General features: G+C 44.8%; 2 protein-coding genes across 3 annotated transcripts in view; one reads left to right on the forward strand and one right to left on the reverse strand.

Annotated features, from left to right (window-relative positions):
- Window positions 1–3,168, reverse strand: part of MTA3 (metastasis associated 1 family member 3) — a 198,744-nt gene extending 195,576 nt beyond the window's left edge. Inside the window, exon 1 of the mRNA XM_089923236.1 lies at window positions 2,892–3,168. The gene's annotated coding sequence lies outside the window, so the exon portion shown is untranslated. The remainder of the gene's footprint in view (window positions 1–2,891) is intronic.
- The window catches only part of KCNG3 (potassium voltage-gated channel modifier subfamily G member 3), a 35,829-nt gene continuing 13,511 nt past the window's right edge, over window positions 3,140–25,457 (forward strand). The window contains exon 1 of one of the 2 annotated variants that reach the window (XM_022573969.2): window positions 3,140–4,463. In XM_022573969.2, the coding sequence (XP_022429677.1) occupies window positions 3,799–4,463 (665 nt within the window). In that variant the 5' untranslated portion in view covers window positions 3,140–3,798. The remainder of the gene's footprint in view (window positions 4,464–25,457) is intronic. The other variant, XM_022573970.2, reaches the window with a different exon arrangement.

Here is a 25,457-nt window from a genome sequence, read left to right on the forward strand (position 1 = left end):
CAACGAAGACTCAACACAGCCAAAAATAAATAAATAAATATATTAAAAAAAAAAAAGACTTGGGTATTGTTGCAGTAGTGGTTGATGATATTAAAATCAAATAAGAATATTACTCTTGAAACAAATGAAATGATTTAAACCTATCTAAGATATTTTATGAAAATATACCTAGGAGAACAAACTGTATTGTCATCAAATTAATTTGCTTTCTTTTTTTTTTTTAACATCTTTATTGGAGTATAATTGCTTTACAATGGTGTGTTAGTTTCTTCTGTATAACAAAGTGAATCAGCTATACATATACATAAATTCCCATATATCCTCCCTCTTGCATCTCCCTCCCACACTCCCTATTCCATCCCTCTAGGTGGACACAAAGCACCGAGCAGATCTCCCTGTGCTATGCGGCTGCTTCCCACTAGCTATCTATTTTACATTTGGTAGTGTATATATGTCCATGCCACTCTCTCACTTCGTTCCAGCTTACCCTTCCCCCTTCCCGTGTCCTCAAGTCCATTCTCTATGTCTGAGTCTTTATTCCTGTCCTGCCCCTAGGTTCATCAGAACCTTTTTTTTTTTCTCAGATTCCATGTATATGTGTTAGCATACGGTATTTGTTTTTCTCTTTCTGACTTACTTCACTCTGTATGACAGACTCTAGGTCCATCCACCTCACTACAAATAACTCAATTTCGTTTCTTTTTATGGCTGAGTAATATTCCATTGTATATATGAGCCACATCTTCTTTATCCATTCATCTGTCGATGGACATTTAGGTTGCTTCCATGTCCTGGCTATTGTAAATAGAGCCGCAATGAACATTGTGGTACATGAGTCTTTTTGAATTATGGTTTTCTCAGGGTATATGCCCAGTAGTGGGATGGCTGGGTCTATGGTAGTTCTATCTTTAGTTTTTTGAGGAACCTCCATACTGTCCTCCATAGTGGCTGTATCAATTTACATTCCCACCAACGGTACAAGAGGGTTTGTTTTCTAAGCTCAAATTTAATTTAAAATATGATATTTCTTCAGCTGGTTCAATCAACAGATTTTAAAGGGATTTTAGATAGAGAACATAGGAAATAAATATAGTAGCGTTGAAATGAATAATTAACAAAATAGTTGTTCTGTGTTCTGCTGCCTGTGACGCTTCTAGAAGCCAGGCTCTTCACTCTGCTAGCAACTGCAAACTTTTCTCCATCCTCATATCCTATAACAAATCCATTTCCAAGCCCTGCTGAGTTCTTGGTCTCTGTGTTTCTCAGGAATAACCCTTCTTCATCTACAAAGATTTAGGGGTGGGGTTCCCATTCCTTGGTTGCAGAAGTGGCCTTCTCCTGAGGGCAAATGGCTCTTCCTGAGATAAAGTTGGTTCTATTATTAAAACCTTCAGGGATCCCATTAGCTTGTAGGATGAAATCTAAATTCTACAGTGGAGATCCCCATCCTTTCAGCCAAGCAAATGCATTAGCTTTTTTACAGACTTTAGTCCTCCACACCCGAGATTTTGCTACTCGGCAGGCTCTCCTCCTTCTCTCTGCCAGTTTATGACCATCACCTTCTTTGATTCTGTCTTGAAACATTTCATTCAGAATGTTTTCCTGAGTTAGTAGATATTTAGCAAGTAAACAACTTCCGTTTTTGAGTTTTTAATCACATTAAGTGCATTTAAGATAAATTATCCAAGTCTAGGGATAATATCCAAGTCTAGGGAAAAACAACTTATAGAGATTTTCATTCTTTAAGAAATCACCCAACAAGGAAATATATTCAATATCTTGAAAAAACCTTTAATGGAAAATAATCTGAAAAAATTATAGACATATCATCTATCTATATCTATATATAACTGAATCACTTTGCTGTAACTTGGAACACTGTAAATCAACTTTACTTCAGTTAAAAGGAAAAAAGCACACAAAAAAATCACCCAGAGTGATTTTACTTTGTGAGGAGACAGCACTTCAATTTTTAGGTGTATGCTTTTTCGCTAGGAATCCACATTAGAATCAGAGCAAAGCGACTCTTGATGGTGACCTCTAGTGGGCAGGGGACAATCCTACGAAATTATGAAAAGTGAAGGGCAAAGTAAAACCTCTCTCAAGTAACCAGCTGGGTTTACTCTGAGGTCAGAAGACCGCATCCACTCCATCCCACCCCACTCTTATTTTTTATTCCAGTACTTGTTTTACATTTAACATAGCTTGCCTTACAACTCACCTGTTTCGCCTCTGGCGGGTACTGCGCGGGCAGGGCTGCCTGTATCGGGTGCCGTGTGAATTGCTGGGAGCAATTTAAAATAATCCCTGCCAAATGGAGCCCACTCCCAGAGCATCGAGCAGTGCCCAGGGCAATTCGCTCTGCAGAGCCTTAAAGGGCTCTTCAAGCTCCGAGGGCCGGTGCTGCAGCCGACTTGGAGGTGCATGGGGGAAATCAAGACATTATGAAAAGGAGGAGGCAGACGAAGGCAATGCGAAATTCTGTTCTTGCCAGTGGCAAGGCAATTCTCCCCAGACTTTCACACCACTCCGCAGGAAGCGTCACGAGAGGGTCCAGCGGCGCTACACTTCGGCGCTCTTTTAGGACCCGCGCCCCAGAAAGCGGGGGCTGGAGCCGCTCCCCTCCGAGACAGGGCAGGCGGGAAGGCGGCACCGAGACTGGGTGCTGGGATGTGTGGCCGCCTTCGGAGCACGCGGTACGTAAGTCTCCGCGCCGGGAGAGGAAGAACAAAGTCGGCAAGAAAAGAATTGCTGGGGTGCCTTGTCTGAGAAATCCTTTGGGGCGGTCTCAGAAACCGAGCTGGGCTCCGAATAGCTTCTGAAAAAAGCTCTCCCAACGCCGTCTGTCCCCGCCCCTCATATCCCGCACCCCAGTCCTCACTCCTCCTTACCTTCCTGTCGCCTCCCTTTGGGGGCCGTTAAAAGGGCCCTTGGAGACTCCCCAAGTCATCCCGATGGTCCGGGGCGGGACGCCGGCGCCGAGACCCCGGCCGCGGGGCTTTGCTACCCCTTCCACCCGGGGCTCCAGGCTCGGCGCATCCCTGCTCCGCAGACCCCTCCTGGCCACTGGGGGCGGGAGCGGAGGGGGAGGACGGCGTCACGAGGCGGGGAGCCCGAGGTCCAGGGAGGGGCGCCGGGGAATCCCAGCCCGAGCGAGGTGAGGGCGCGGATGGGAAGAGGAGGGCGGCGCGTGGAGGGAGGTGAGCAGAGCGGAGCCAGGAGGCAAGGAGGGGGAACCGCGAGGAGGCCCCGCCCCCGCCTCTCGGAGCCGGCTCTTCGCCGCCTCCGAGCCCGCTCACTTTACCTCTTGCCTCTGGACGGTGGCGGGGCGCTAGCTGGAGCCGCGGCCGGAGGGAGCGCCAGGGACCCGGAGACATCCAGCGCCAGCGCCTCCTCTCGGCACGCACGCCCCCCAGGGGGGAAAGCGCCGCCGCCTTGAAAGGGCACCCCGGCCTCGGAGGGGGCATCCCTCAGACGCGAGGGGCGGCGGCGCTGGCAGCTTCGTTCTCGGCCCGTGGGGCGCAGCGCTGGCGCCAGAGGGGACTCCCCGGCCACCTACAGGTACTGCCGTGCTGAGGGAGCGTCGCTAGCAGCCACGCCGGACTGCCAAAGAGGCTAGAGCCGAGGGGCTCCCGGGCCAGGGAAGGGCAGCAGCGGAGCACGGAGGGAGAGCCGGCGGGACAGCCTGCGGGGCCCGACGGCGCGCTCCCCGGTCGGCCAACGGCAGGCAGGCCCCGCGCGGCGGCCGGGGGGGCGGCGGCGGCGCCGTCGGGCTTCGGGGCCTCTGGGCTGCCAGCCATGACCTACAGGCGCAGCGGGGCGGCCTCGGTGGTGCTGAACGTGGGCGGCGCCCGGTACTCGCTGTCCCGGGAGCTACTGAAGGACTTCCCGCTGCGCCGCGTGAGCCGGCTGCACGGCTGTCGCTCGGAGCGCGACGTGCTCGAGGTGTGCGACGACTACGACCGCGAGCGCAACGAGTACTTCTTTGACCGGCACTCGGAGGCCTTCGGCTTCATTCTGCTATACGTGCGCGGCCACGGCAAGCTGCGCTTCGCGCCGCGGATGTGCGAGCTCTCCTTCTACAATGAGATGATCTACTGGGGCCTGGAGGGCGCGCACCTCGAGTACTGCTGCCAGCGCCGCCTCGACGACCGCATGTCCGACACCTACACCTTCTACACGGCCGAAGAGCCGGGCGCGCTGGGCCGCGACGAGGCGCGACCCGGCGGTGCCGAGGTGGCCCCCTCCCGGCGCTGGCTGGAGCGCATGCGGCGGACCTTCGAGGAGCCCACGTCGTCCCTGGCCGCGCAGATCCTGGCCAGCGTGTCGGTGGTGTTCGTGATCGTGTCCATGGTGGTGCTGTGCGCCAGCACACTGCCCGACTGGCGCGCCGCGGCGGCCGACAACCGCAGCCTGGATGACCGGAGCAGGTACTCCGCCGGCCCTGGGAGGGAGCCCTCCGGGTAGGACGCACTGCTTCTTTGCCCGTCCTGTCCGTCCTGTCGAGTCTGTCCGTCCCGTCCGTCGGTCCAGTCTCCGTCCTGTTTGCCTCCGGGAGGCCAAGCCAGGCCGGGTTCTGGGCCGAGCGCGGCCACAGGCGCGGCGAGCCAAGGGGTGGGTTGGTCCTCACTACCCCTCACCCCACCCCGCTTTCCCCAGCTCTAGCCGGCTCTGGTACGCCCACTAGACGCCCCTCCTGAGGGCGAATCGCCAGCCTTGGGGAGACGCAGATAGAGATGAACAAGCCTCCCATGTTTGTAGTTTACTTTTGAGCAAATTAGCAACCGGTTAATTAGATTTCTCTAAACTTTTATCGTTAGTATTCAACAATTTAACCTTGGGCTAAGAGCAGTTTGAATTATTTGCCAATTTCTGATGGTGTTTGAAAAGATGAAGTCTTGTTATCATGGTGTGGTCTGCTGTACACTGCCCACACACTCTATATACTCTGCATAACATTAGTTGTAATGGAATTTTTATAAAGGAGACTAATTTAGCGATAGACTCTAAATAATGGTTGTCCGTGCCCTTTTCCTCTTCTTTTCCTACCAAGTATGGAGTTAGCAAAGCACCTGTCCACCGTTTGTTACCAAAGATTCACACTGTAACTTCCGGAAGATCTTCAGGCTGGGGAGGGAAAAAACCATGGGAAACTGCCCCTAAGTTCAGAAACAGTATCCAGTATTTAATGGTTTTTCTTTTCACTTTAGTAGGATGAAAGGAAAATATTTTGATCTTTCTTTTGATAGTGCTTACCTTTCAATAGTGATAGCATACTTCTGTTTTTAGTACTAGTGAGTTTATTTTGCATATTTGGTGGGAGGAATAAACAGTAAAGTTGGGCTTTCAAGGGAGACAGCCTCTTTGGGCACAAACACAAAATTGTATCATGTGTTTTACCTTGGATCCTCTTTTAAGATTCACTCTCCATGCATTTTAAAAATTTGGTTGCTTGCCTGGTAATCTTTTCCTGATAGACATGTGCATGGTTCCACTGGTGCTATGTGCGTTGATACTGGAGTGGATTACTTCCACATAATATTCTTCCTTTGGAGAGTAAAGATTTTTATTTAAATTTAGGAAGTAAATAAACTATCTGGGACCATGGAGTCCATTACTGATATGCTATCTTGACATGAAATCTAAGACACATGCTTTGAAAGGAAATTAATTAGAAAACTCATTTTGTTTAATGTATTAGTTTCTGAGTTTTCAATTTACAGATAAGAATTACTTATTTGGTACTCCATCAGTACAATGAAATTAATTTATGTACTTATGAAAGAAATGAGAGACATGAATAATAATTTTAGGGGGAAAGAGAGAAAGAAACCAAAAAGGGAAGAGACAGATGGAAAAGAGGAAGACTGCAAAAGAAGTGAAGGAAGAAGATAAATGTTTAATTTGTGTATATGTATTTTATGTATGTATATAATTATTCACGTCAGAACTGTTTCCTAGATACGCAGATATTTCAGGCAGAGACATGTTTTTCTTGGCTTAATGGCCCAGTTTTAAGCTTCACTCTGAGTGTAGGTATATGAAAACCATTATCTGTAATCCCAAACAGATAAACTGAGGGATGACTGAATGACTTGAGGAGGCTGCACATTACAGAGGGAGCCTCCCACAGGCCCCCTCCAACAGACAACTAAGGTGGTACTTTGAGAATAGTGTCTCAAACCCTGTTTGCTTGTGGTTGCTGAAATTAGTCTTCCTAAAACATCTTTCTGATCATATTCTGATCATCTCCCAAATGAAGTCGGGACTTCTCTCTTGGCCTTCAAGGCTCTTTGGTTTGTTTTGTTTTGTCTTGTTTTGTTTAGCCGCGCTGCGTGGCTTATAGGATTTTTAGTTCCCCGACCAGGGATCGAATACTGGCCCTTGGCATTGAGAGTGTGGAGTCCTAACCACTGGACGCCAGGGAATTCCCCAAGGCTTTTAAAAATTTTTTTATTTATTTAATTTATTTATTTTTGGCTGCATTGGGTCTACATTGCTGCACTCAGGCTTTCTCTAGCTGCGGCCAGCGGGGTTTACTCTTTTTTTGTGGTGTGCGGGCTTCTCATTGCGGTGGCTTCTGTTGTTGCGGAGCACGGGCTCTAGGCATGCAGGCTTCAGTAGTTGTGGCTTGTGGGCTCAGTAGTTGTGGCTTGCGGACTGTAGAGCACAGGCTCAGCAGTTGTGGCGCCCAGGCTTAGTTGCTCCGTGGCATGTGGACCAGGGCTCGAACCCGTGTCCCCTGCATTGGCAGGCAGATTCTTAACCACTGGGCCACCAGGGAAGTCCCTCCCCAAGGCTTTTTGCCCGTTAACCACAATCTGCCTTTGTTGACTTACCCACTGTAATTTGCAAGCGTCTTTTGAGTATCCGCTGTGTTCAAGGTACTCTCGGTATTCCAAATATTGTAACATTTTTGGGTGAGGAAACCGTGTCAAGCTGGCAACTGATGTAGGAATCAGAGGCACAGTTGATCAACAATTGGGTTGAGTTGTTCTGGGAAGGTCTCAAGGTGGGAGAGGATGGAAACAAGCTGTCTTTGGAAGGTTGCAGAGGTTGTGCACTGCCCAACACTGGCAGGTGGTATCATTTATGTAAACTACAGTGTTTGAAACCTGTACAACCATGTGTACCCCACCTGGGAACAAAATACGGAGATTTTCCGGGTAATAGGAACATCTAGGGCCTAGGCATGACATTTGTATATTACGTTTAGGGAGTGTGAGTCCAGTGATGGAGTGAGAGATGGAGACAGGGCAATGTTAGAAGGCCTGGAATGAGAGGGAGAATAATTTTATTTTGCAGGCAGTGGTTAGCTGTTGGCAGGTTTGGGGTGAGTGGATCATGAGTATAAAGTAACAAATGTCATGAGTTGTACACCATAAATTGGAGATAGTGGAGACTGGAAATAGGAGGATTAATTTGGAGATTTTTGCAGAGGGAGGGAATGAGAGCTTGGATTGCTTTGAGGTTGGTGAGAATGGAGATGAAATGACAACTCTGGGAGATAGTAGGAAGAATCAAAATAAATCCAGGGCATTGGAAGGATACAGGCTCAGGGACTGAGTAAGTGGATTTCCAGGAGCTAGGAGCACTCCCTGCCACCTGCAGGCTCCATTTGTCCAGACCAGCCTGTTCACTTGTTCCTGAACCACCTGGATGTCCCTTACTGTGCAGTCAGTCCCTTGCCTATTGAAATTAGATCATCCATCAAGCCCAACTCTGATTCTGTTTCCCTTTTGAAGCGTTTCCTGACTACCCTAGTAGATGTGATATTTCCTCCTGAGTTTCTTGAGAGACTGCTTACTTGTGTGACTCATTTGGCAGCTGTAATATCCTTCCTAGCATGGTGGTTATTTTTTTTTATAACCATGTCTTAGCCACCAAACTATATGAGATGAAAAGCCCTAGAAGGCATCTAAATTCTCTTACATTGTACTATTTATTATGATAGCATCTTTTAGAAAAAACTATTATTCAGGCACAATAAATATCTATTGTTTATCTTACATTTCAAAATATAACCTTCCAGGAATGTATCTTCTCTTGCATAGATTGAAGAGCTCTGTGGGTTAAGGCTGAGGCATTCAGGTGGTGGAACTCTTAGTTGAGGAGAATGGGGTCCTGTGCTAGAATGAGAAAAAAGTCTGTTAAGTCAGGGAGTCATTATTTATCAAGTACTTACTGTGCAAAAGGAATAAAGATAAGAATATATGGTTTGGGGACTTCCCTGGCGGTCCAGTGGTTAAGACCTGACCCTTTCACTGCCAGGGTGGGTTCAATCCCTGGTGGGGAGCTAAGATCCGGGAACTAAGACCCCGTAAACCACTCTGCGCAGCCAAAAAACAACAGAAAATCCCAAGAACTGCTCAGTTCTTTTATGCAGCTGCATGACGTTCCATTGTATGAACGTCCTATAATTTCTGGACACTTAACATTGTTTCTTGTCTGTAGGGAATGCTGTAGTGAATATCCTTGTACACGTACATAATTTTGCTTTCATGAAAGTATATCCATAGGATAAATGCCTGAAAGTAAGTCATTGGGTCAAAGGACATTTGTACTTGCCTTTTAAAAAATTATATATATAATTTTTAAAATTTTTATTGAAATATAATTGATTTACAATGTTGTGTTAGTTTCAGGTATACAGCAAAGTGATTCAGTAACATATATATGTATTCTTTTTTAGATTCTTTTCCTTTATAGTTATTACAAGATATTGAATATAGTTCCTAATGCTACAGTAGGTCCTTGCTGGTTATCTACTCCATATTTTGTACTTGTCATTTTCATAGATAATTCCAAATTGCTCTGCAAAAAGTTGTATCAATTTATACTCCCACCAGCAGTGTGTGAGAGACCATGTTTTTTCATACTCTACAAAGCGTTATTACACTTTTGATTTTTTTTTTTTAGTTATTTCTGAGATACATATTTTAAAGTAATAACTAGAAGTATGACTTATAACATACCTATACTTTTGATTTTTTATCATGCTGGAAGGTGAAAAATGGTGTCTAGTAGTTTTAATTTATTTTTGCCTTGAGTAAAAATGTGCATCTTTACATATATTTAGGACTCACTTATTTTACTTTTCAGTGATCTGTGTAAATTTTGGCGATGACTTTCTTAGTTGGCGATTTTTAGAAAGAATTAAGAAATTAGCTCTTTGTTAATGACATGAGTTGCAAATATTTTCTTCTCTAATTTAGGACCCCATTCAAAGAAAACTACAGGGACTTCCCTCGAGGCACAGTGGTTAAGCATCCGCCTGCCAATGCAGGGGACACGGGTTCGAGCCCTGGTCTGGGAAGATCCCACATGCCGCAGAGCAACTAAGCACGTGTGCCACAACTACTAAGCCTGCACTCTAGAGCCTGCGAGCCACAGCTACTGAGCCCAAGTGCCACAACTACTGAAGCCCGCATGCCTAGAGCCCGTGCTCCACAACAAGAGAAGCCACTGCCATGAGAAGCCCCTGCTCACTGCAACTAGAGAATGCCTGCGCACAGAAACGAAGACCCAATGCAGCCAAAAATAAAAATTAAAAAAAAAAAAAAAAAAAAGCCCCTGTGCTCCCAATGCAGGGGGCTTGGGTTTAAAAAAATAATAAATAAATAAATAAATAAAAATAAAACATGGACCAGATATAAATAAGTTGTGCCTTTTACTTTTTGGTCCCTCAGTTTTCTCAGCAGCAGTGTTCTTTTTTTTTAAACTTTTAAAAATTAATTAGTTAATTAATTTTATTTTTGGCTGTGTTGGGTCTTGCGGCACGCGGGCTTTCTCTAGTTGCGGCGAGCAGGGGCTACTCTTCGTTGTGGTGCATGGGCATCTCACTGCAGTGGGCTTCTCTTGTTGTGGAGCATGGGCTAGGTGTGTGGGCTTCAGTAGTTGCAGCGGGTGGGCTCAATTGTTGTGGCTCACAGGCTCTAGACCGCAGGCTCAGTAGTTGTGGCGCACGGCCTTAGTTGCTCCGCGGCATGTAGGATCTTCCCGGACCAGGACTTGAACCCATGTCCCCTGCATTGGCAGGTAGATTCTTAACCACTGCACCACCAGGGAAGCCCAGCAGTGTTCTCTTTTGAGTTTTAAATCTCTTTAGCATGCAAAGCCTTGCTGTAATTTTAATCTGTTCTTTAGAAATTATTTCTAAAAGTTGCTTTGTGTTGTGAGACTTTGAGATGTAAAGATATTTAAATTTCTTTAGGTGTTATTTTAAGCCCAAGTTTAAAAAATGAAATAAAAATGAAACAGCAGGTGATAGAAATTTAAAACTCAACTGTATTATTTCTATTGCCTTTTAGGTCAATATTATATAAATTCAATAGGTTTTTTAAAGTACTTTAAAAATAAAAAGCAATATTTGAAACTGAAAGTCTCAGTGCTTTTACTTTGCAGATAAGGTGGATATTTTCAGAAACCAGTAATTAATAGATCTCTGATAGGATTGAACATAACCCAGAACCTCAGTTAAAGTCTTTTCTTTCACAGTGGACTGTTTCTTTTAATATGTGTACAGGGTTTTTCTATCTGCTGCCAATTTTAGAATTCAGTGGAAACTTCCTTTTGTTAATACCTTTTCTTTAATCAAAGTGCTTTTTTTTCTCCCTTTTGGTAAGCAAGTTATTTTAAACATTATTCTTTTTTTTTTTTCAAATGAAAACTTTGCTCATTGGAAAAAAGTACGGTTCTAAGTGTTACAGAGTAAAGAGTAAACATGCCTCTTCTGCATCCTATTACCCAGTTTCTGAGTATTCTTCCAGAAATTTTCTTTGCATATATACAAATATACACACTACATATATATGAGTGTATATATGTGTATATCCACTATCCACATAATTATATATGCATATTATACAGATGTCTCTTATTTATTTATATATTTATTTATTTATTTAACTGCACCGGGTCTTTGTTGCAGCAGGTGGGCTCCTTAGTTGTGGCATGCAAACTCTTAGTTGCAGCATGCATGTGGGATCTAGTTCCCTGACCAGGGATCAAACCTGGGCCCCCTGCATTGGGAGCATGGAGTCTTATCCATGCATCACCAGGGAAGTCACTACAGGTGTCTTTTAATTTTTTTAATAAATTTATTTATTTTTTGGCTGCGTTGGGTCTTTGTTGCTGCGCATGGGCTTTCTTTGGTTGCAGCAAGCGGGGGCTACTCTTTGTTGCAGTGTGCAGGCTTCTCATTGTAGTGGCTTCTCTTGTTGTGGACCACGGGCTCTAGGCACATGGGCTTCAGTAGTTGTGGCACACGGGCTCTAGAGTGTAGGCTCAGTAGTTGTGTCACATGGGCTTAGTTGCTCTGCGGCATGTGGGATCTTCCCGGGCCAGGGCTTGAACCCATGTCTTCTGCATTGACAGGTGGATTCTTTTTTTTTTTTTTTTTTTGCCGTACGCGGGCCTCTCACTGCCGTGGCCTCTCCCGTTGCGTAGCGCAGGCCCAGCGGCCATGGCTCACGGGCCCAGCCGCTCCGCTGCATGTGGGATCTTCCCAGACCGGGGCACAAACCCATGTCCCCTGCATCGGCAGGCAGACTCTCAACCACTGCACCACCAGGGAAGCCCCCTTACAGGTCTCTTTTAAATTTATAACTGGGATCATTCTATAATCTTGTTTAGCAATTTGCTTTTTTCACTTAACATCTAGGAACTCTTTCCACATCAGTTAATATAAATCTTCCTCTTTCTTTTTAAAATTTGTGTATTATTCCATTGTATAGATGGGCCACAGTTCATTTACAAGTGTCTGTCCTATCAATTATAGTAATGGCTGTAATAGTATTTATTGAATACTTATAATGTGCTAGTCACTTGTTAAAGTTTTACAATTATTTTATCATCTAAGCCTCATAATAATCCTACAAGGTAGCACCATTGTTATCCCCATTTTATGACTGAGATTTAGATAGATTAAGTAGCATGTCAGACTCACATAGTGGTTAAGTCGTGACCTGGCATTTGATTCCCAGGTCCCTGCTCTACTCTGCTGTGGAATGGTTAGCTCGACTGTAGTTTTTCAAAAATGCAAACAGGAGTGTAGAACACAGTCTTTTCCATGTTTCTTTGCAAATTGGTATAAGTGCATATGTTGGATAAATTCCAAAGTGGAAAAATAGCTGGGGACTTCCCTGGTGGTGCAGTGGTTAAGAATCCGCCTGCCATCGCAGGGGACATGGGTTTGATCCCCGGTCCGGGAAGATCCCACATGCTGCGGAGCAACTAAGCCCGTGAGCCATAACTACTGAAGCCCGCATGCCACAACTACTGAAGCCCACATGCCTAGAGCCCCATGATCCTCAACAAGAGAAGCCACCGCAATGAGAAGCCTGCGCACCACAACGAAAGAGTAGCCCCCGCTCGCTGCAACTAGAGAAAGCCTGCGCGCAGGAACGAAGACCCAACGCAACTCAAAATAAATAAATAAATTTATAAACAAACAAAAAAAACAGTACCTTATACAATGGGCTTTTAAAACAAATTGTCCCTATTTCTCATTTAATCTGTATAATTTATTTAAATGGTGGATGTTGGTGCTTTAACATTTCTACAGCAAATGCTGTAAAGAATCATTTTTAACTTACGAGACTATTGAAAATAAAGCCAAATTTAAGCATTTTTAAAAAATGTGATTTCTTTATGCCAATCAAAATTTGTTTTCTTTGAATACAATTACCAGAAACTTAAAAAGCAGAACAAATCAATCTGTGAAATAAAGGAAATACATGTCTTACGAAGGCAGAAGAGGAAGTTATGCATAAAACCATCATAAAGTCTTTCAGGCATGTAAAAAAGTATAGATTATAGTACATCGAGCGCCTGTATACCTACTACCCATCTTAAGAAATAAAACATAAAAAGTACAGTTGAAGTCTACTAGGTGCCTTTTCCCCATTGAAATCACTTCCTTTTCCACAGATATAGCCACTTTCCTGACTTTGGTGTTATTATTTTATGCATTTAAAAACACTTTTAGGGACTTCCCTGGCAGTCCAGCGCTTAAGACTCTGTGCCCGCAATGCAAGGGGTGTGGGTTTGATCTCTGATCGGGGAACTAAGATCCTGCATGCACAGAGCGCAGCCAAAACAAACAAACAAACAAAAACACACTTTTTAAAAAATTAATTTATTTTTTGGCTGCTTTGGGTCTTCATTGCTGCATGGGAGCTTTCTCTAGTTGCAGCGAGCGGGGGCTACTCTTCATTGCGGTGTGCGGGCTTCTCATTGCAGTGGCTTCCCTTGTTGCAGAGCATGGGCTATAGGGGCACGGGCTTCAGCAGTTGTGGCACGCGGGCTCAGTAGTTGTGGCTCGCGGGATATAGAGCGCAGGCTCAGTAGTTGTAGCACACAGGGCTAGTTGCTCCGTGGCATGTGGGATCTTCCTGGGCCAGGGCTTGAACCCGTGTCCCCTGCATTGACAGGTGGATTCTTAACCACTGCACCACCAGGGAAGCCCACACTTTTTTTTTACGGGAAGCGCGTTTTAATCATTGCTCATAATTGGAATTAACGTAAACATGTCAATTCTGAGTACAGCTACAAAAAAGTTCCTTAAGATAGTATGGATTCCCTGAAGAGAGATTTCTAATAGAGAAACCTGTCAGTAATCCAGGAAAGGAGGGACATACAGAATGTTCTGCCCCACAGTCTTCCAGGCTCATCCCAGAGCAAGGTGGGGCCCAGGGGAGGAGTCCAGACAGGCATAACGAGCCCTCCACTGGGATGACCCAGGCCCCAGGCCAGGGCATGTGTTGAAGGGGCGATGTAGGCCAGGCAGAAGGCCACGATTCTTCTCGTTGCCGAGTTCCACAGGGCTTCAAGCCTCTACAGGGTTTCCGCAGCTTCGGGGTGTGGGTTGGGAAGCGGCCTGGGCACTTGGAGGTGATCTGGCCACGTGTTTTTTGGCCTCCGCTGCTGCTGGCATCTCCTGGCTATTCAGGCCCTATTGTGCCCTGCGGTGTTTGTCTTTGGCCTCTTCTTGACTGTCGCCCCATCCTGGATTAGCCACTGGCTCCTGGACGTGCGGGTCTCACCAGTGTTTTTGGCCACTCTCCACCTGGGGACCGTCTGCATGTCCGGTGCAGGCGTGACGTGGCAGCCCACATGCACAGTAGTGCATGTTCCTGCAGAACTGGGGGCTTTGGCAGGAGGGGCGGCTCAGCGCAGGGAAGTTATCCAGAGCCCAGGCCCAGGCTTGTTCTCAGTTCAGGCCCAGTGGCATGTGGGGCTCTGGATGTGCCCTCCTCCAAGACAGCTATTCCAAGGTGTAGTATGCGGGGGCTTCCATGGCTTCAGCCTCCTCACCAGGCAGGGACGCCTAGCGGGTCTAAGCAAAGGGGCGAATCAAAAACACTTTTAATATATGCTTGTACATACATATGTATTTACACATAAAACATAGCATTGTTTTTGCATTTTTAAAACCGTTTTTAGGGACTTTCCTGGTGGTGCAGTAGTTAAGAATCCACCTGCCAATGCAGGGGACACGGGTTCGAGCCCTGGTCCGGGAAGATCCCACATGCTGCGGAGCAACTAAACCTGTGTGCCACAACTACTGAGCCTGTGCTCTAGAGCCCGTGAGCCACAACTACTGAGCCCACGTGCCACAACTACTGAAGCCCACGTGCCTAGAGCCCGTGCTCTGCAACAAGAGAAGCCACTGCAATGAGAAGCCCGCGCACTGCAATGAAGAGTAGTCCCTGCTTGCTGCAACTAGAGAAAGCCTGCATGCAACAACGAAGACCCAACACAGCCCCCAAAAATAATAATAAATGAATAAATAAATAAATAATTTTTTTAAAAAAGAAAAGAATTGGGGGAGGAAAGGACTTGGGATTAGCAGATGTAAGCTATTTTATATAGGATGGATAAACAACAAGGTCCTACTATATAGCACAGGGAATTATATTCAATATCCTGTGATAAACCATAATGGAAAAAAATATTTAAAAAAGGAATGTCAGGGCTTCCCTGGTGGCACAGTGGTTGAGAGTCCGCCTGCCGATGCAGGGGACATGGGTTTGTGCCCCGGTCCGGGAAAATCCCACATGCTGTGGAGTGGCTGGGCCCGTGAGACATGGCCGCTGAGCCTGCGCGTCCAGAGCATGTGCTCTGCAACGGGAGAGGCCACAACAGTGAGAGGCCCGCGTACCGCAAAAAAAAAAAAAGAGAAAGTAGAAAAAAAAAAAGAAAAGAATTGGTATCAGTTTTTATAAGATGATCATGTCTGAGGAGGATGGTCTCTAGATATCATTTCTTTTTTAAAAAATTCTTTTACTAATGCATTGCCAATGAAATTTAAAAAAGAAGGAGTAGAACCCATCGGGTAGTTGTATATGGATTGGGAACAGATCAATTCTTGCAGTGAGTTGATCTTCTTGCATCAGTATTTAGATGGATTAGTGTCTCTTTGGAGTGGAGGTGAAGGTGCTGGGGGAGATTATTGTACCTGCAGGATGAAGGGCGCCCACCTGGAGTGGAGAACACTGGTGGCCTGGATGGGCAGGTGTTGATGGGTCTGGGTTTCTGTTGCTCTCATCTCTGGGAAGTTTTTTAGTAGTGAGAACCAGAACCGCAGATTTTTGGGTCTCTCCACTTGTTATGTGTAGGTTCACCTAGAACATGGTGGTTTACTGAAAACTCATTCCTCAGCATCTGGTGAAGAAAAGCTGCCCTGGTGTCCCCGACTTTGAGAGCATCTGGTAGAGATACACACAGAAATGTGGATGGTTTCTTCAGAGGCAGCCCAGAGCCAAGTTCTCGATTACAGGGTAATGAACACAAACACTGAAGCATGGTGTTGATGAAATTCTTTTCATAATTTGGCTCTGGAGAGATGATTTCTGTCTTTTCATTTGTTAGGAAAATCAAGAGACTGGTTCAGAGCGGCCATCTCTTTTTTGTTTGTTTGTTTTTGTTTGTTTTTGTTTTTGCGGTATGCGGGCCCCTCAGTGTTGTGGCCTCTCCCGTTGCGGAGCACAGGCTCCGGACGCGCAGGCTCAGCGGCCATGGCTCACGGGCCCAGCCGCTCCGCGGCATGTGGGATCCTCCCGGACCGGGGCACGAACCCATGTCCCCTGCATCGGCAGGCGGACTCCCAACCACTGCACCACCAGGGAAGCCTGGCCATCTCTTGTAATAAGATTTTGCTGGGTGGTTTTCTTTTCTTCGCTTGCCTCGAGGCATCTGCCTGGTTCCCTCCGACCCACACATCTCTCCAAGGTCCAGGATGGTGTTGAAGGTCTGCTCGGTCTTGGGCCGTCTGCTCATATCCTTGCAGCTGCAGCTCTTCTTGCCCTTCACAGCCAGCCCGTGGCAGGGTCTTGCTGAAGTCTTCTGCCACCTATCCCCCATTTCATTTCATTTCATTATTTTGTTTCATTTCATTCCCGTCATCTGCCAGTTTGGGCCCTCCATTTCTCTTGCCTGTGTCACAGCCTCCTGATTGTCCGCACCCTCCAGTCAGCCCGTAAACAGCTGCCCGCTGTATATTCCCACAGTACACTTGGCCTCTTCCCAGCTCACAGGCCTGGCAATATGCCCAACACATGGTAACCTCTTAAGAAATGCTTATTCAACAAATGAATCCACCTGTTGCCAAATCTTTAAGGGGTTCCCTTTGCCTTTAAAGCTATAACTTGACTTTGAAAATCTGTCAGCTTTGCCATAAGGCTTCAGTGTTGCCATAAGGCTTCCAGCCATAAATCCTACAATCACGCCTCTCTCCACTGCACATCTCACTTGGCAGCCCAGTGAGGATCCCTGTTCTCTGTGTACTATGCATTCAGTTGTGAGAGTTAAATGAATTAATATGTATACATTTACAGAAAAATGCTTGGTACTTGAGTAAGTACCTAAGGTATGCTTTTGTTTATTTTCATTACTGATCTAGAGTACAAGATAAAAATATATGAGTGGTATGGATTTTTTCTTTCTGTAAGGTAATTAAAATACATAAGAAAAAAATCAAGTTTTTTTTTTGCTTGTTTGATTCCTGCCTTTTTCCCCCATTGAACTTGTGGAGAAAGCTTTTATAAGGACATGAAAGAGACTGTAGAGAATTTGGTGGACAGTGATGTAGTTTGTTGGAGACTTTTATTACACCATGTATCATCACACTGCATAGGCCTGCTAGAAATGCCTCATACGTTCAAGCCTGAAAGCTTGGGGTAGGAAGGGTGCAACTTTTCTTTTTGTGCTACTCCTGGGGCTGGGCTGGTTGATTCAAGCCACTGACAACTTCATCATGGTGATTGATCTTCTAGTTGGGCATGCTTTTCACTTTTTCTTTAAAATTTTTCTTAATTGGAAAAATAATATGTGCACATGGTAAATCATTTAACAGCACAAAAGGTAATAAAATAGAACGTGAGTTTCCATCCTGCGGTCAGGCTCCCTCCCTAGAGGCAGTAACTGATATTAACAGTTTCTTAAGTATCCTTCCGATATACGCAGACACACACGCACACACACAATTAGAGCATAATATATGTACTGGTCTGCACCTGTAGATTTTGAAGACTGTTTCACATCAAAGCTCAGGAATGCACCTTAACTCTTTTTCGTGGCTACATGGCATAAGGTAGAGTCATAAAATTTCCAATGTCAATTTCATATGGTTCAACCTAATAACTTTAGGAAATACATTTATGTAATCAATCTCCTCTGGATAGATGTTTATATATTTTTTTATCCTTGGGTATTACAAACAGTGGATCTCATTGTACATATTCTTATGTAAATATGCAAGTGTGTTTGTAGGATAAATTCCTAGAGTAGGTGGCTGGGTTTCATGTGCGGTATAAAGCTTGATAGGTTCTGCCAATTGCTCTTTTAAGTGGTTGTACTAGTTTATGCTACAGCCAGCAGTGTGTGAGAATATAGGCAGAATTCTTGGGAGAAGAGAGAATGAAAGGATGGAGCTTTCATTCTTGACTTCTCTTTGCACTCAGGAAAACACTGACATGATCTCCTTTTGAGTGTGAAGGGAAGACTACAAGCCCAGAGATGGTTTGTAATAATGATAATTATAGACACGATTTATTGAGCACTTACTATTATTTCATATTAATTCATTTAATTCTTAAGACAATCTGAGAGATAGGTCTTACTGTTATTCTCATCATTTAACCATTGAGGAAGATTCAGGAAGAGAGATTAAATAGCTTATCCATGGTTTCACAGCAAGTTACAAGTGGAGAAGGGCTCCTTGCTTCAGGAGCCTCCTATCTTCTCCCCTTCGTTGGACAGTTTCATGTACGTATTTTTGTTTTGGGTAAAAAATACATGACATAAAATTTACCATCTTGCAAATCTGAAACTGTGTTAAGAACCAGCAGTATGAAAAATGCTACTCTAACACGTAAACCATGGAGACTAAGAGATTGACATATTTAATAGTAACAATGAACATTGTCATAAAAATCATTAGCATTTTCAGATGTTCCTTAGTGCTTCAAAGCCCAGTAGATCCGTGTTTTATTACCTGTGCCACTGCAATTTCTTAGTTGTGTGATCTTGGAAAAGATGTTTGACTTTTTAACTTCAGTTTTGTAATCTGTAATATGGAGATATTAGGGGAAATACCCGTTAAACAACAACTTGTCTTTTTCCTCTTCCCTCAGTCCCTGGTAACCACCATTCTATTTTCTGTTTCTCTGAATTTTGACTACTTTAGATAACTCCTATAGGTAGAATCATACAGTCTTTGTCTTTGTGTGTGTGTGTGACTGGGTATCTTTCACTTAGTATAACATCCTGAAGGTTCATCCATTTATTAGCATGGGGCAGGATTTTCTTCCTTTGTAAAGCTGAATAATATTCCATTGTAAGACTGTGACACATTCTATTTATGGAGTCATTCATTAATGGACATTTGGGTTGCTTCCACCTGTTGGCTGTTGTGAATAGTGTTGCTATGAACACAGGTGTGTAAATATCTCTTTAACACCCTGCTTTTAGTTCTTTTGGATATATAACCAGAAGTGGGATTGCTGGATGATATGGAAGCTCTGTTTTTAATTTTTTTTTTTTTTGCGATACGCGGGCCTCTCACTGTTGCAGCCTCTCCCGTTGCGGAGCACAGGCTCCGGACGCGCAGGCTCAGCGGCCATGGCTCACGGGCCCAGCCGCTCCGCGGCATGTGGCATCTTCCCGGGCCGGGGCACAAACCTGCCTCCCCTGCATTGGCAGGCGGACTCTCAACCACTGAGCCACCAGGGAAGCCCTGTTTTTAATTTTTTGAGGAACCTCCGTACTGTTTTCCACAGCTGCTGCACTATTTTACAATCCTACCAACAGTACACAGAGATTTTAATTTCACCACGTCCTCATCAATACTTGTTTTCTGGTTTTTTTTCTAATAGTAGGTGTCCTGATGTGTGTGAGGTGATACCTTCGGATTGGTTTTGATTGCATTTCTCAGATGATTAGTGATGTTGAGCATCTTTTCAAATGCTTGCCGGCCATTTGTATACCATCTTTGAGAAGTGTCTGTGCAAGTCCTTTGCTCATTTTAAAATTGGGTTATTTGATTTTTTTGTTGTTGAGTTGTAGGGGTTCGATATGTATTCTGGATATTAATCCCTTATCAGATATATGATTTGCAAATATTTTCCCCTATTCTGTAGCTTGCCTTTTCACTCTGTTGATTGTGTCTTTTGAGGCACAAAAACTTTTAAGTTCGATGTAGTCCTATTTGTCTATTTTTGTTTTTGTTGTTTGTTCTTTTGGTGTCATAGCCAAGAAATCGTGGCCAAGTCCAATGTCATGAAGCTTTTCCCCTATGTTTTCTTCTAGGAATTTTTAAAAAACTTGTTTTAGGTCTTACATTTAGGCAGTTAATCCATGTTGAGTTAACTTTTGTACTTGGTGTAAGGTAAGGGTCCAACTCAATTCAGCACGATTGTTTGAAAAACAAATTTATTTTTATTTATTTATTTTTGGCTGCACTGGGCCTTGGTTGCTGCGCCTGGGCTTTTTCTAGTTGTGGTGAGCCGGGGACCACCCCTCGCCACGGTGCGCAGGCTTCCCATTGTGGTGGCTTCTCTTGTTGCGGAGCACGGGCCATGGCACGTGGGCTCAGCAGTTGTGACTTGCGGTCACTAGAGAGCAGGCTCAGTAGTTGTGGCACACGGGCTTAGTTGCTCCACGGCGTGTGGGCAGATTTTTTTTTTTTTTTGGCTGCGTTGGGTCTTTGTTGCTGCGCACGGGCCTTTCTGTAGTTGCAGCGAGTGGGGGCTACTCTTCGTGTGGTGCGCGGGCTTCTCATTGGGTGGCTTCTTTTGTTGCAGAGCACGGGCTCTAGGCGCACGGGCTTCAGTAGCTGTGGCTCGCGGGCTCTAGAGCGCAGGCTCAGTAGTTGTGGCGTACGGGCTTAGTTGCTCCACGGCATGTGGGATCTTCCCGGACCAGGGATCGAACCCGTGTCCCCTGCATTGGCAGGCAGATTCTTAACCACTGTGCCACCAAGGAAGTCCCCTCAGCACCATTTTTTGATGACAGGCTTCAGTTATCCCTTAAAGCTCCCAGAAGAGCCATTCCAGTCCTTCAAGTTCTGTCAAAGTCACTACGTTGTACTGGACAAAAAGCTGTTGAGCACTTGTATGTCTGATGGGAAGTAAGGGCAGGAGATACAAAGATGAATAAGGCAGGGAACTCTCAGGTGATGTGAATGCTTTATATCTTGATAGGAGTGTCAGTTATAGAGGTTACACATTTGTCAAACCTCAGTGAGTGTGCACATAAGGTTTGTGCATTCCATTGCATGTAAAGTTCAAATCAAAAGAAAAAAATGAAACAAATATTGAACTCTGGTTAATAATATGCACTCTGAATTTTTTAGATGGAAGTGCACCGATATCTGGATTTATTTTAAAATGCATCCAAGAAAGAAAGGTTAATAGATGGATATAGGGGTGAATAGGTGATAAGCAAGTATATTTAAAATATTAATTAATTTGTTCCATGTGTGAAATTTTTCACAATAAAATGTTGAGTGAAAAAGATGAGTGGTTAGCACCCAGAGGGAGACTGATCTTCACCTCATACAACATAGTTAATGGCTTTTTATGTCCTGTCCTAGTCTTTTTTGCAGGCAGGAGGGGATGGTTAGCACTAAAAGCATTTGTTCTCCTGTGGAGCCTGTTTGTAAACCTCTGAGTCATTGCCAGAAGTGCCTTCTGTCCTGACGGATCAGTTAGGGGAATTAGAATGACTGATGATTGCCAGCAATTTTTGAGCTCCTCCAGTGCCTACGGAAGGGAATACATTTTACATCGTAACTTAGTACACAACTATATGTAACTGAAACAAAAGTTTTATGAAACTATACTTTGATGCACACTAATATTTCTATTTAATTCCCAAAAAAAACCCTCCATCAATTTGGATCCATTAATGGGCTAAGAACCAGCAGTGTGAAAAATGCTGCTCTAATACATCAACCATGGAGACCAAGAGATTGACGTATATAATTTAATATTAACAATGAACATTGTCATAAAAATCATTAGCATTTTCAGATGTTCCTTAGTGCTTCAAAGCCCAATAGATCTGGGTTTCATTAGCTATGCCACTGCAGTTTCTTAGTTGTGTGATCTTAGAAGAGATGTTTTAACTTTTCAGCCTCAGTTTTGTCATCTGTAAAATGGGGATATTAGGGGAAGGACACACTCCGTAAAGTTCTTGAAAAGGGTTAAATGAGATGATGTCTACAAAGTGCTTAGCACAGTGCTCAACTGAAAGGCCTCTCTCTCTCTCTCTCTCTCTCTCTCTCTCTCTCTCTCTATATATATATATATATATATATATATGTATATATATATATTTAGCTGTGAATTCATGAGCTTCTATATGTTTGGGCCTCAAAAGAAATCAGAATGGGCTTCAAAGGATTCTGGTATCCTCAGTATCTTCTTCCGTTCTTTTTTTCAGTTTGTTTTTTATAGAAGTAGCCCTCGGAGTGCCCAGTCATTTGCTGTAGTGCTCAGTAAAACACAGCGCTTAAATTTTCCAGCAGTTGCTGGAGGTGGCACTGGCAAGAGTGCCATTTGGAAACATGGGGAGTTTTGGCAGGCTTAGTGGTGTTTGTTGTTGGAGAATGCCTTGGCATAATCCTGGGTGAAAGAGGGATGCCTGGGGTTTCTCACTTATTCATCTCCTTAGCGTGGAATTCTGGATAAATTGTGTCTGACTTTGGGGGTGGGCAGGAGGAGCCCCGTTGGCCTCATTACAGATGGGTTTACCTCTTTGAAATTCCCTTACTGAGAGATTATTTAGTGTCATTTGGATTTCCTCCTTTTTAATCTGAACAATTTGGCTGCTGGTGGAAGTAATTAGCTGAAAATGTTCTGGTGTTTTTGGCACAATTAAAATTTTTACTCTTCTTGGGCTTCCCTGGTGGCTCAGTGGTTGAGAATCCGCCTGCCAATGCAGGGGACACGGGTTTGATCTCTGGTCCGGGAAGATCCCACATGCCGCGGAGCAGCTAAGCCCGTGCACCACAGCTACTGAGCCTGCGCTCTAGAGCCCGCGAGCCACAACTACTGAGCCCGCCCCACGACTACTGAAGCGCAGCCAGAAATAAATAAATAAATTTATTTAAAAAATCTTTTGGCTGTGTTGGGCCTTCGTTGCTGCGCGCAGGCTTTCTCTAGTTGCGGAGAGCGGGGGCTACTCTTCGTTGCGGTGCACGGGCTTCTCACTGTGGTGGCTTCTCTTGTTGCGGAGCACAGGCTCTAGGCGCACGGGCTTCAGTAGTCGTGGCGTGGGCTCAGTAGTTGTGGCGCACGGGCTTTGTTGCTCCACGGCATGTGGGATCTTCCCGGACCAGGGCTCGAACCCGTGTCCCCTGCATTGGCAGGCGGATTCTCAATCACTGCACCACCAGGGAAGCCCCTACTCTTCTTAATTTAATAGGATCTTAGGACTTTATTGCTGGGAGAGCCCTTAGAAGATCAGAGTGAGAAGAGCAGCAGGGCTCCCGGCATCAGGTCTAGTGCTCTTGCTCATGTCTGAGAAGAGACAGTACTTTAGCTCGAGAACTGATAAAAACCACAGCCGATCAGAGAACACTATTGCTGTGACTGCTTTGTGCTCTTGCAATCCTTTTTGAGTGTGTATCTTATTACTTACTGAATATACCAGTTTATTACTTAGGATAGCAACCAACTTAGAAATTCTGGTGGCTTAACACAACAAGCAAGGATTTATTGGTTGCTCACATACCATGTCCCATGTCCAATCAGAGTCAGGATGGGGAATGTCTGTCTTTCTTTGAACATATACTCAGTGACTTGAGCTGGTAGGGACCCCACCATCTTGGAGCCACTTAGGACACATGCCTTTCAGGTTGCCGTGGCAGGGAAGAGAATTCACACCTACTCTTCCATGCCTCTGCCCAGAACTGTAGTCATTTTGCCCACAGCTCATAGATCAGAACTGGTCATGTGACATTGCCTAACTGCAAGGGGCTAGAAATATGGGGGAACATATGGAGTATTTGATGAGCATTACCAGGGAGAAGGGATGCCTTTAATATGTTTATTAAAACTGAATATTGAAAAAATGCAGCCTCCTATCTTCTAGATCTACCAAGTTTCATTACCCTCCCAGTTTTCTAAGCCTCCAGGTTCATAGAGGTCATTATGGCAGCAGCTTTTACTGATAGCCTGGTGGGGATAGAGAAGCTGCTGCCAACCACAGAGTAATGGGGTCTCTGTGCAGAACGGCAGGTAATACAATAGAGAAAGAAATAGGGGCAGCTGTGACCTCATCTGCTGACCTTCCTCACTGGGCGGTAGGTTGGATTACTTTCACTGTGGGCTGTATCTTCTTGCTTAGTTTGTGTGTAGGCTGAAGAATAATCCCTCCCTCCCCACAAAAGATATCAGGTCCTAATCCTTGGGAACCAGTGGATATTACCTTATATATCAAACGGGATGTTGCAGATATGATTAAATTAAGAATCTTGAGATGGGGGATTGTCCTGGATTATCGCAGGGGCTCTGCATGCTATCATGTGTATCCTTACAAGGTGGAAGCAGAGGGAGATTTGACATGGTGAGCACAGAGGCAGAGATAGGAGTGATGTGGCCTCAAGCCAAGGAATGCCAACCAGGAGCTGGAAGAGGCAAGGAATGGATTCTCCCCTAGAGCCTCCGAAGGGAGTGGGCCCTACTAACACTTGATTTTGGCCCAGTGATAATGATTTTGCACTTCTGACCTCTGGGTATGTGAAAAAAATAAATTTCTGTTGTCTTAAGCCACGAAGTTTGTGGTAATTTTGTTGTTGTTGTTGTTTTGTTTGTTTGTTTTTGCGGTACACGGGCCTCTCACTGTTGTGGCCTCTCCCGTTGCGGAGCACAGGCTCCGGACGCGCAGGCTCAGCGGCCATGGCTCACGGGCCCAGCCGCTCCGCGGCATGTGGGATCCTCCCGGATGGGGGCACGAACCCGTGTCCCCTGCATCGGCAGGCGGACTCTCAACCACTGCGCCACCAGGGAAGCCCTGTGGTAATTTTTTACAGCAGCCACAGGGAGTTAATATACTCAAGTTACCACTTTCTTGTTGGTCAGTGGTTCTTGCCCTTCTGACCAGTGAGGAATTGGGACTGGAGTGAATACTGGGGAACCAAGTGACTGGGGAATAGGGTGAGAGTGAGAATTTTCTTTCTGTACTCTTTTTTTTTTACCTTTGAAATTTAAACCATGTGAATGTACGACCTATTCAAGACATAAACAAATTAATCTCTATGGCCCTAGGAACCTCCATAGTAGGGGAACATGGTTAATTTTATTTATTCATTTCCCTGAGAAGCATCCAGTGCAATCTGTGTTCTGTGCCATGCACTTTGGGTACTTCTTTTCAAAATGTTGCCCCACAGACCTTACCACCCCACCTGCTACATTTTCTTCTCTCTCCATCGTACTTCTCATGTTTGGGTCTAGGTCAATAGTAAGACAGAATTATGTGGAGAAAAATGAATGATGGTATAAGGACTGTAACTTTAAATTTGAATTTAAAAATGTAATTTAATTATAATTTTTTAAATGCCATGTTTAAAGCATTTTATTAGTCATGTTTGTACTGTACTGTACGGACATGTACTGTAGCGCATTTTCTTTTCTAAAGCTACTGCATGAAACAACTGAAATAAAAATATTTACACATAAAAAAGTGTAATTTAATTAAAAATTACCTTAGCATTACCTCTCACTCTGGGTCAGGGCTTCCTAACCACTGTGCTGAGGTTTAATTCCTCAGCTTTGGGGAGTGTGGGGCGAGGCTGGTGGCTTCCACTTCAGGAATGCTACCCCTTGACGCCAGTAGGCTATGTAGGTAATATTCTTTTCAACGTGTGCAGTGACATGGAAGGGTTGGTAAATACTGCTCTAGATTAAATGTGGCCCTATATTTTATTTATTTATTTATTTATTTATTTATTT

The sequence above is a fragment of the Delphinapterus leucas genome, chromosome 13 (genome assembly GCF_059928025.1).
Source record: "Delphinapterus leucas isolate spDelLeu-1000000601 "Yukka" chromosome 13, BTC_Dleu_Yukka2, whole genome shotgun sequence".
Classification (NCBI taxonomy): Eukaryota; Metazoa; Chordata; class Mammalia; order Artiodactyla; family Monodontidae; genus Delphinapterus; species Delphinapterus leucas.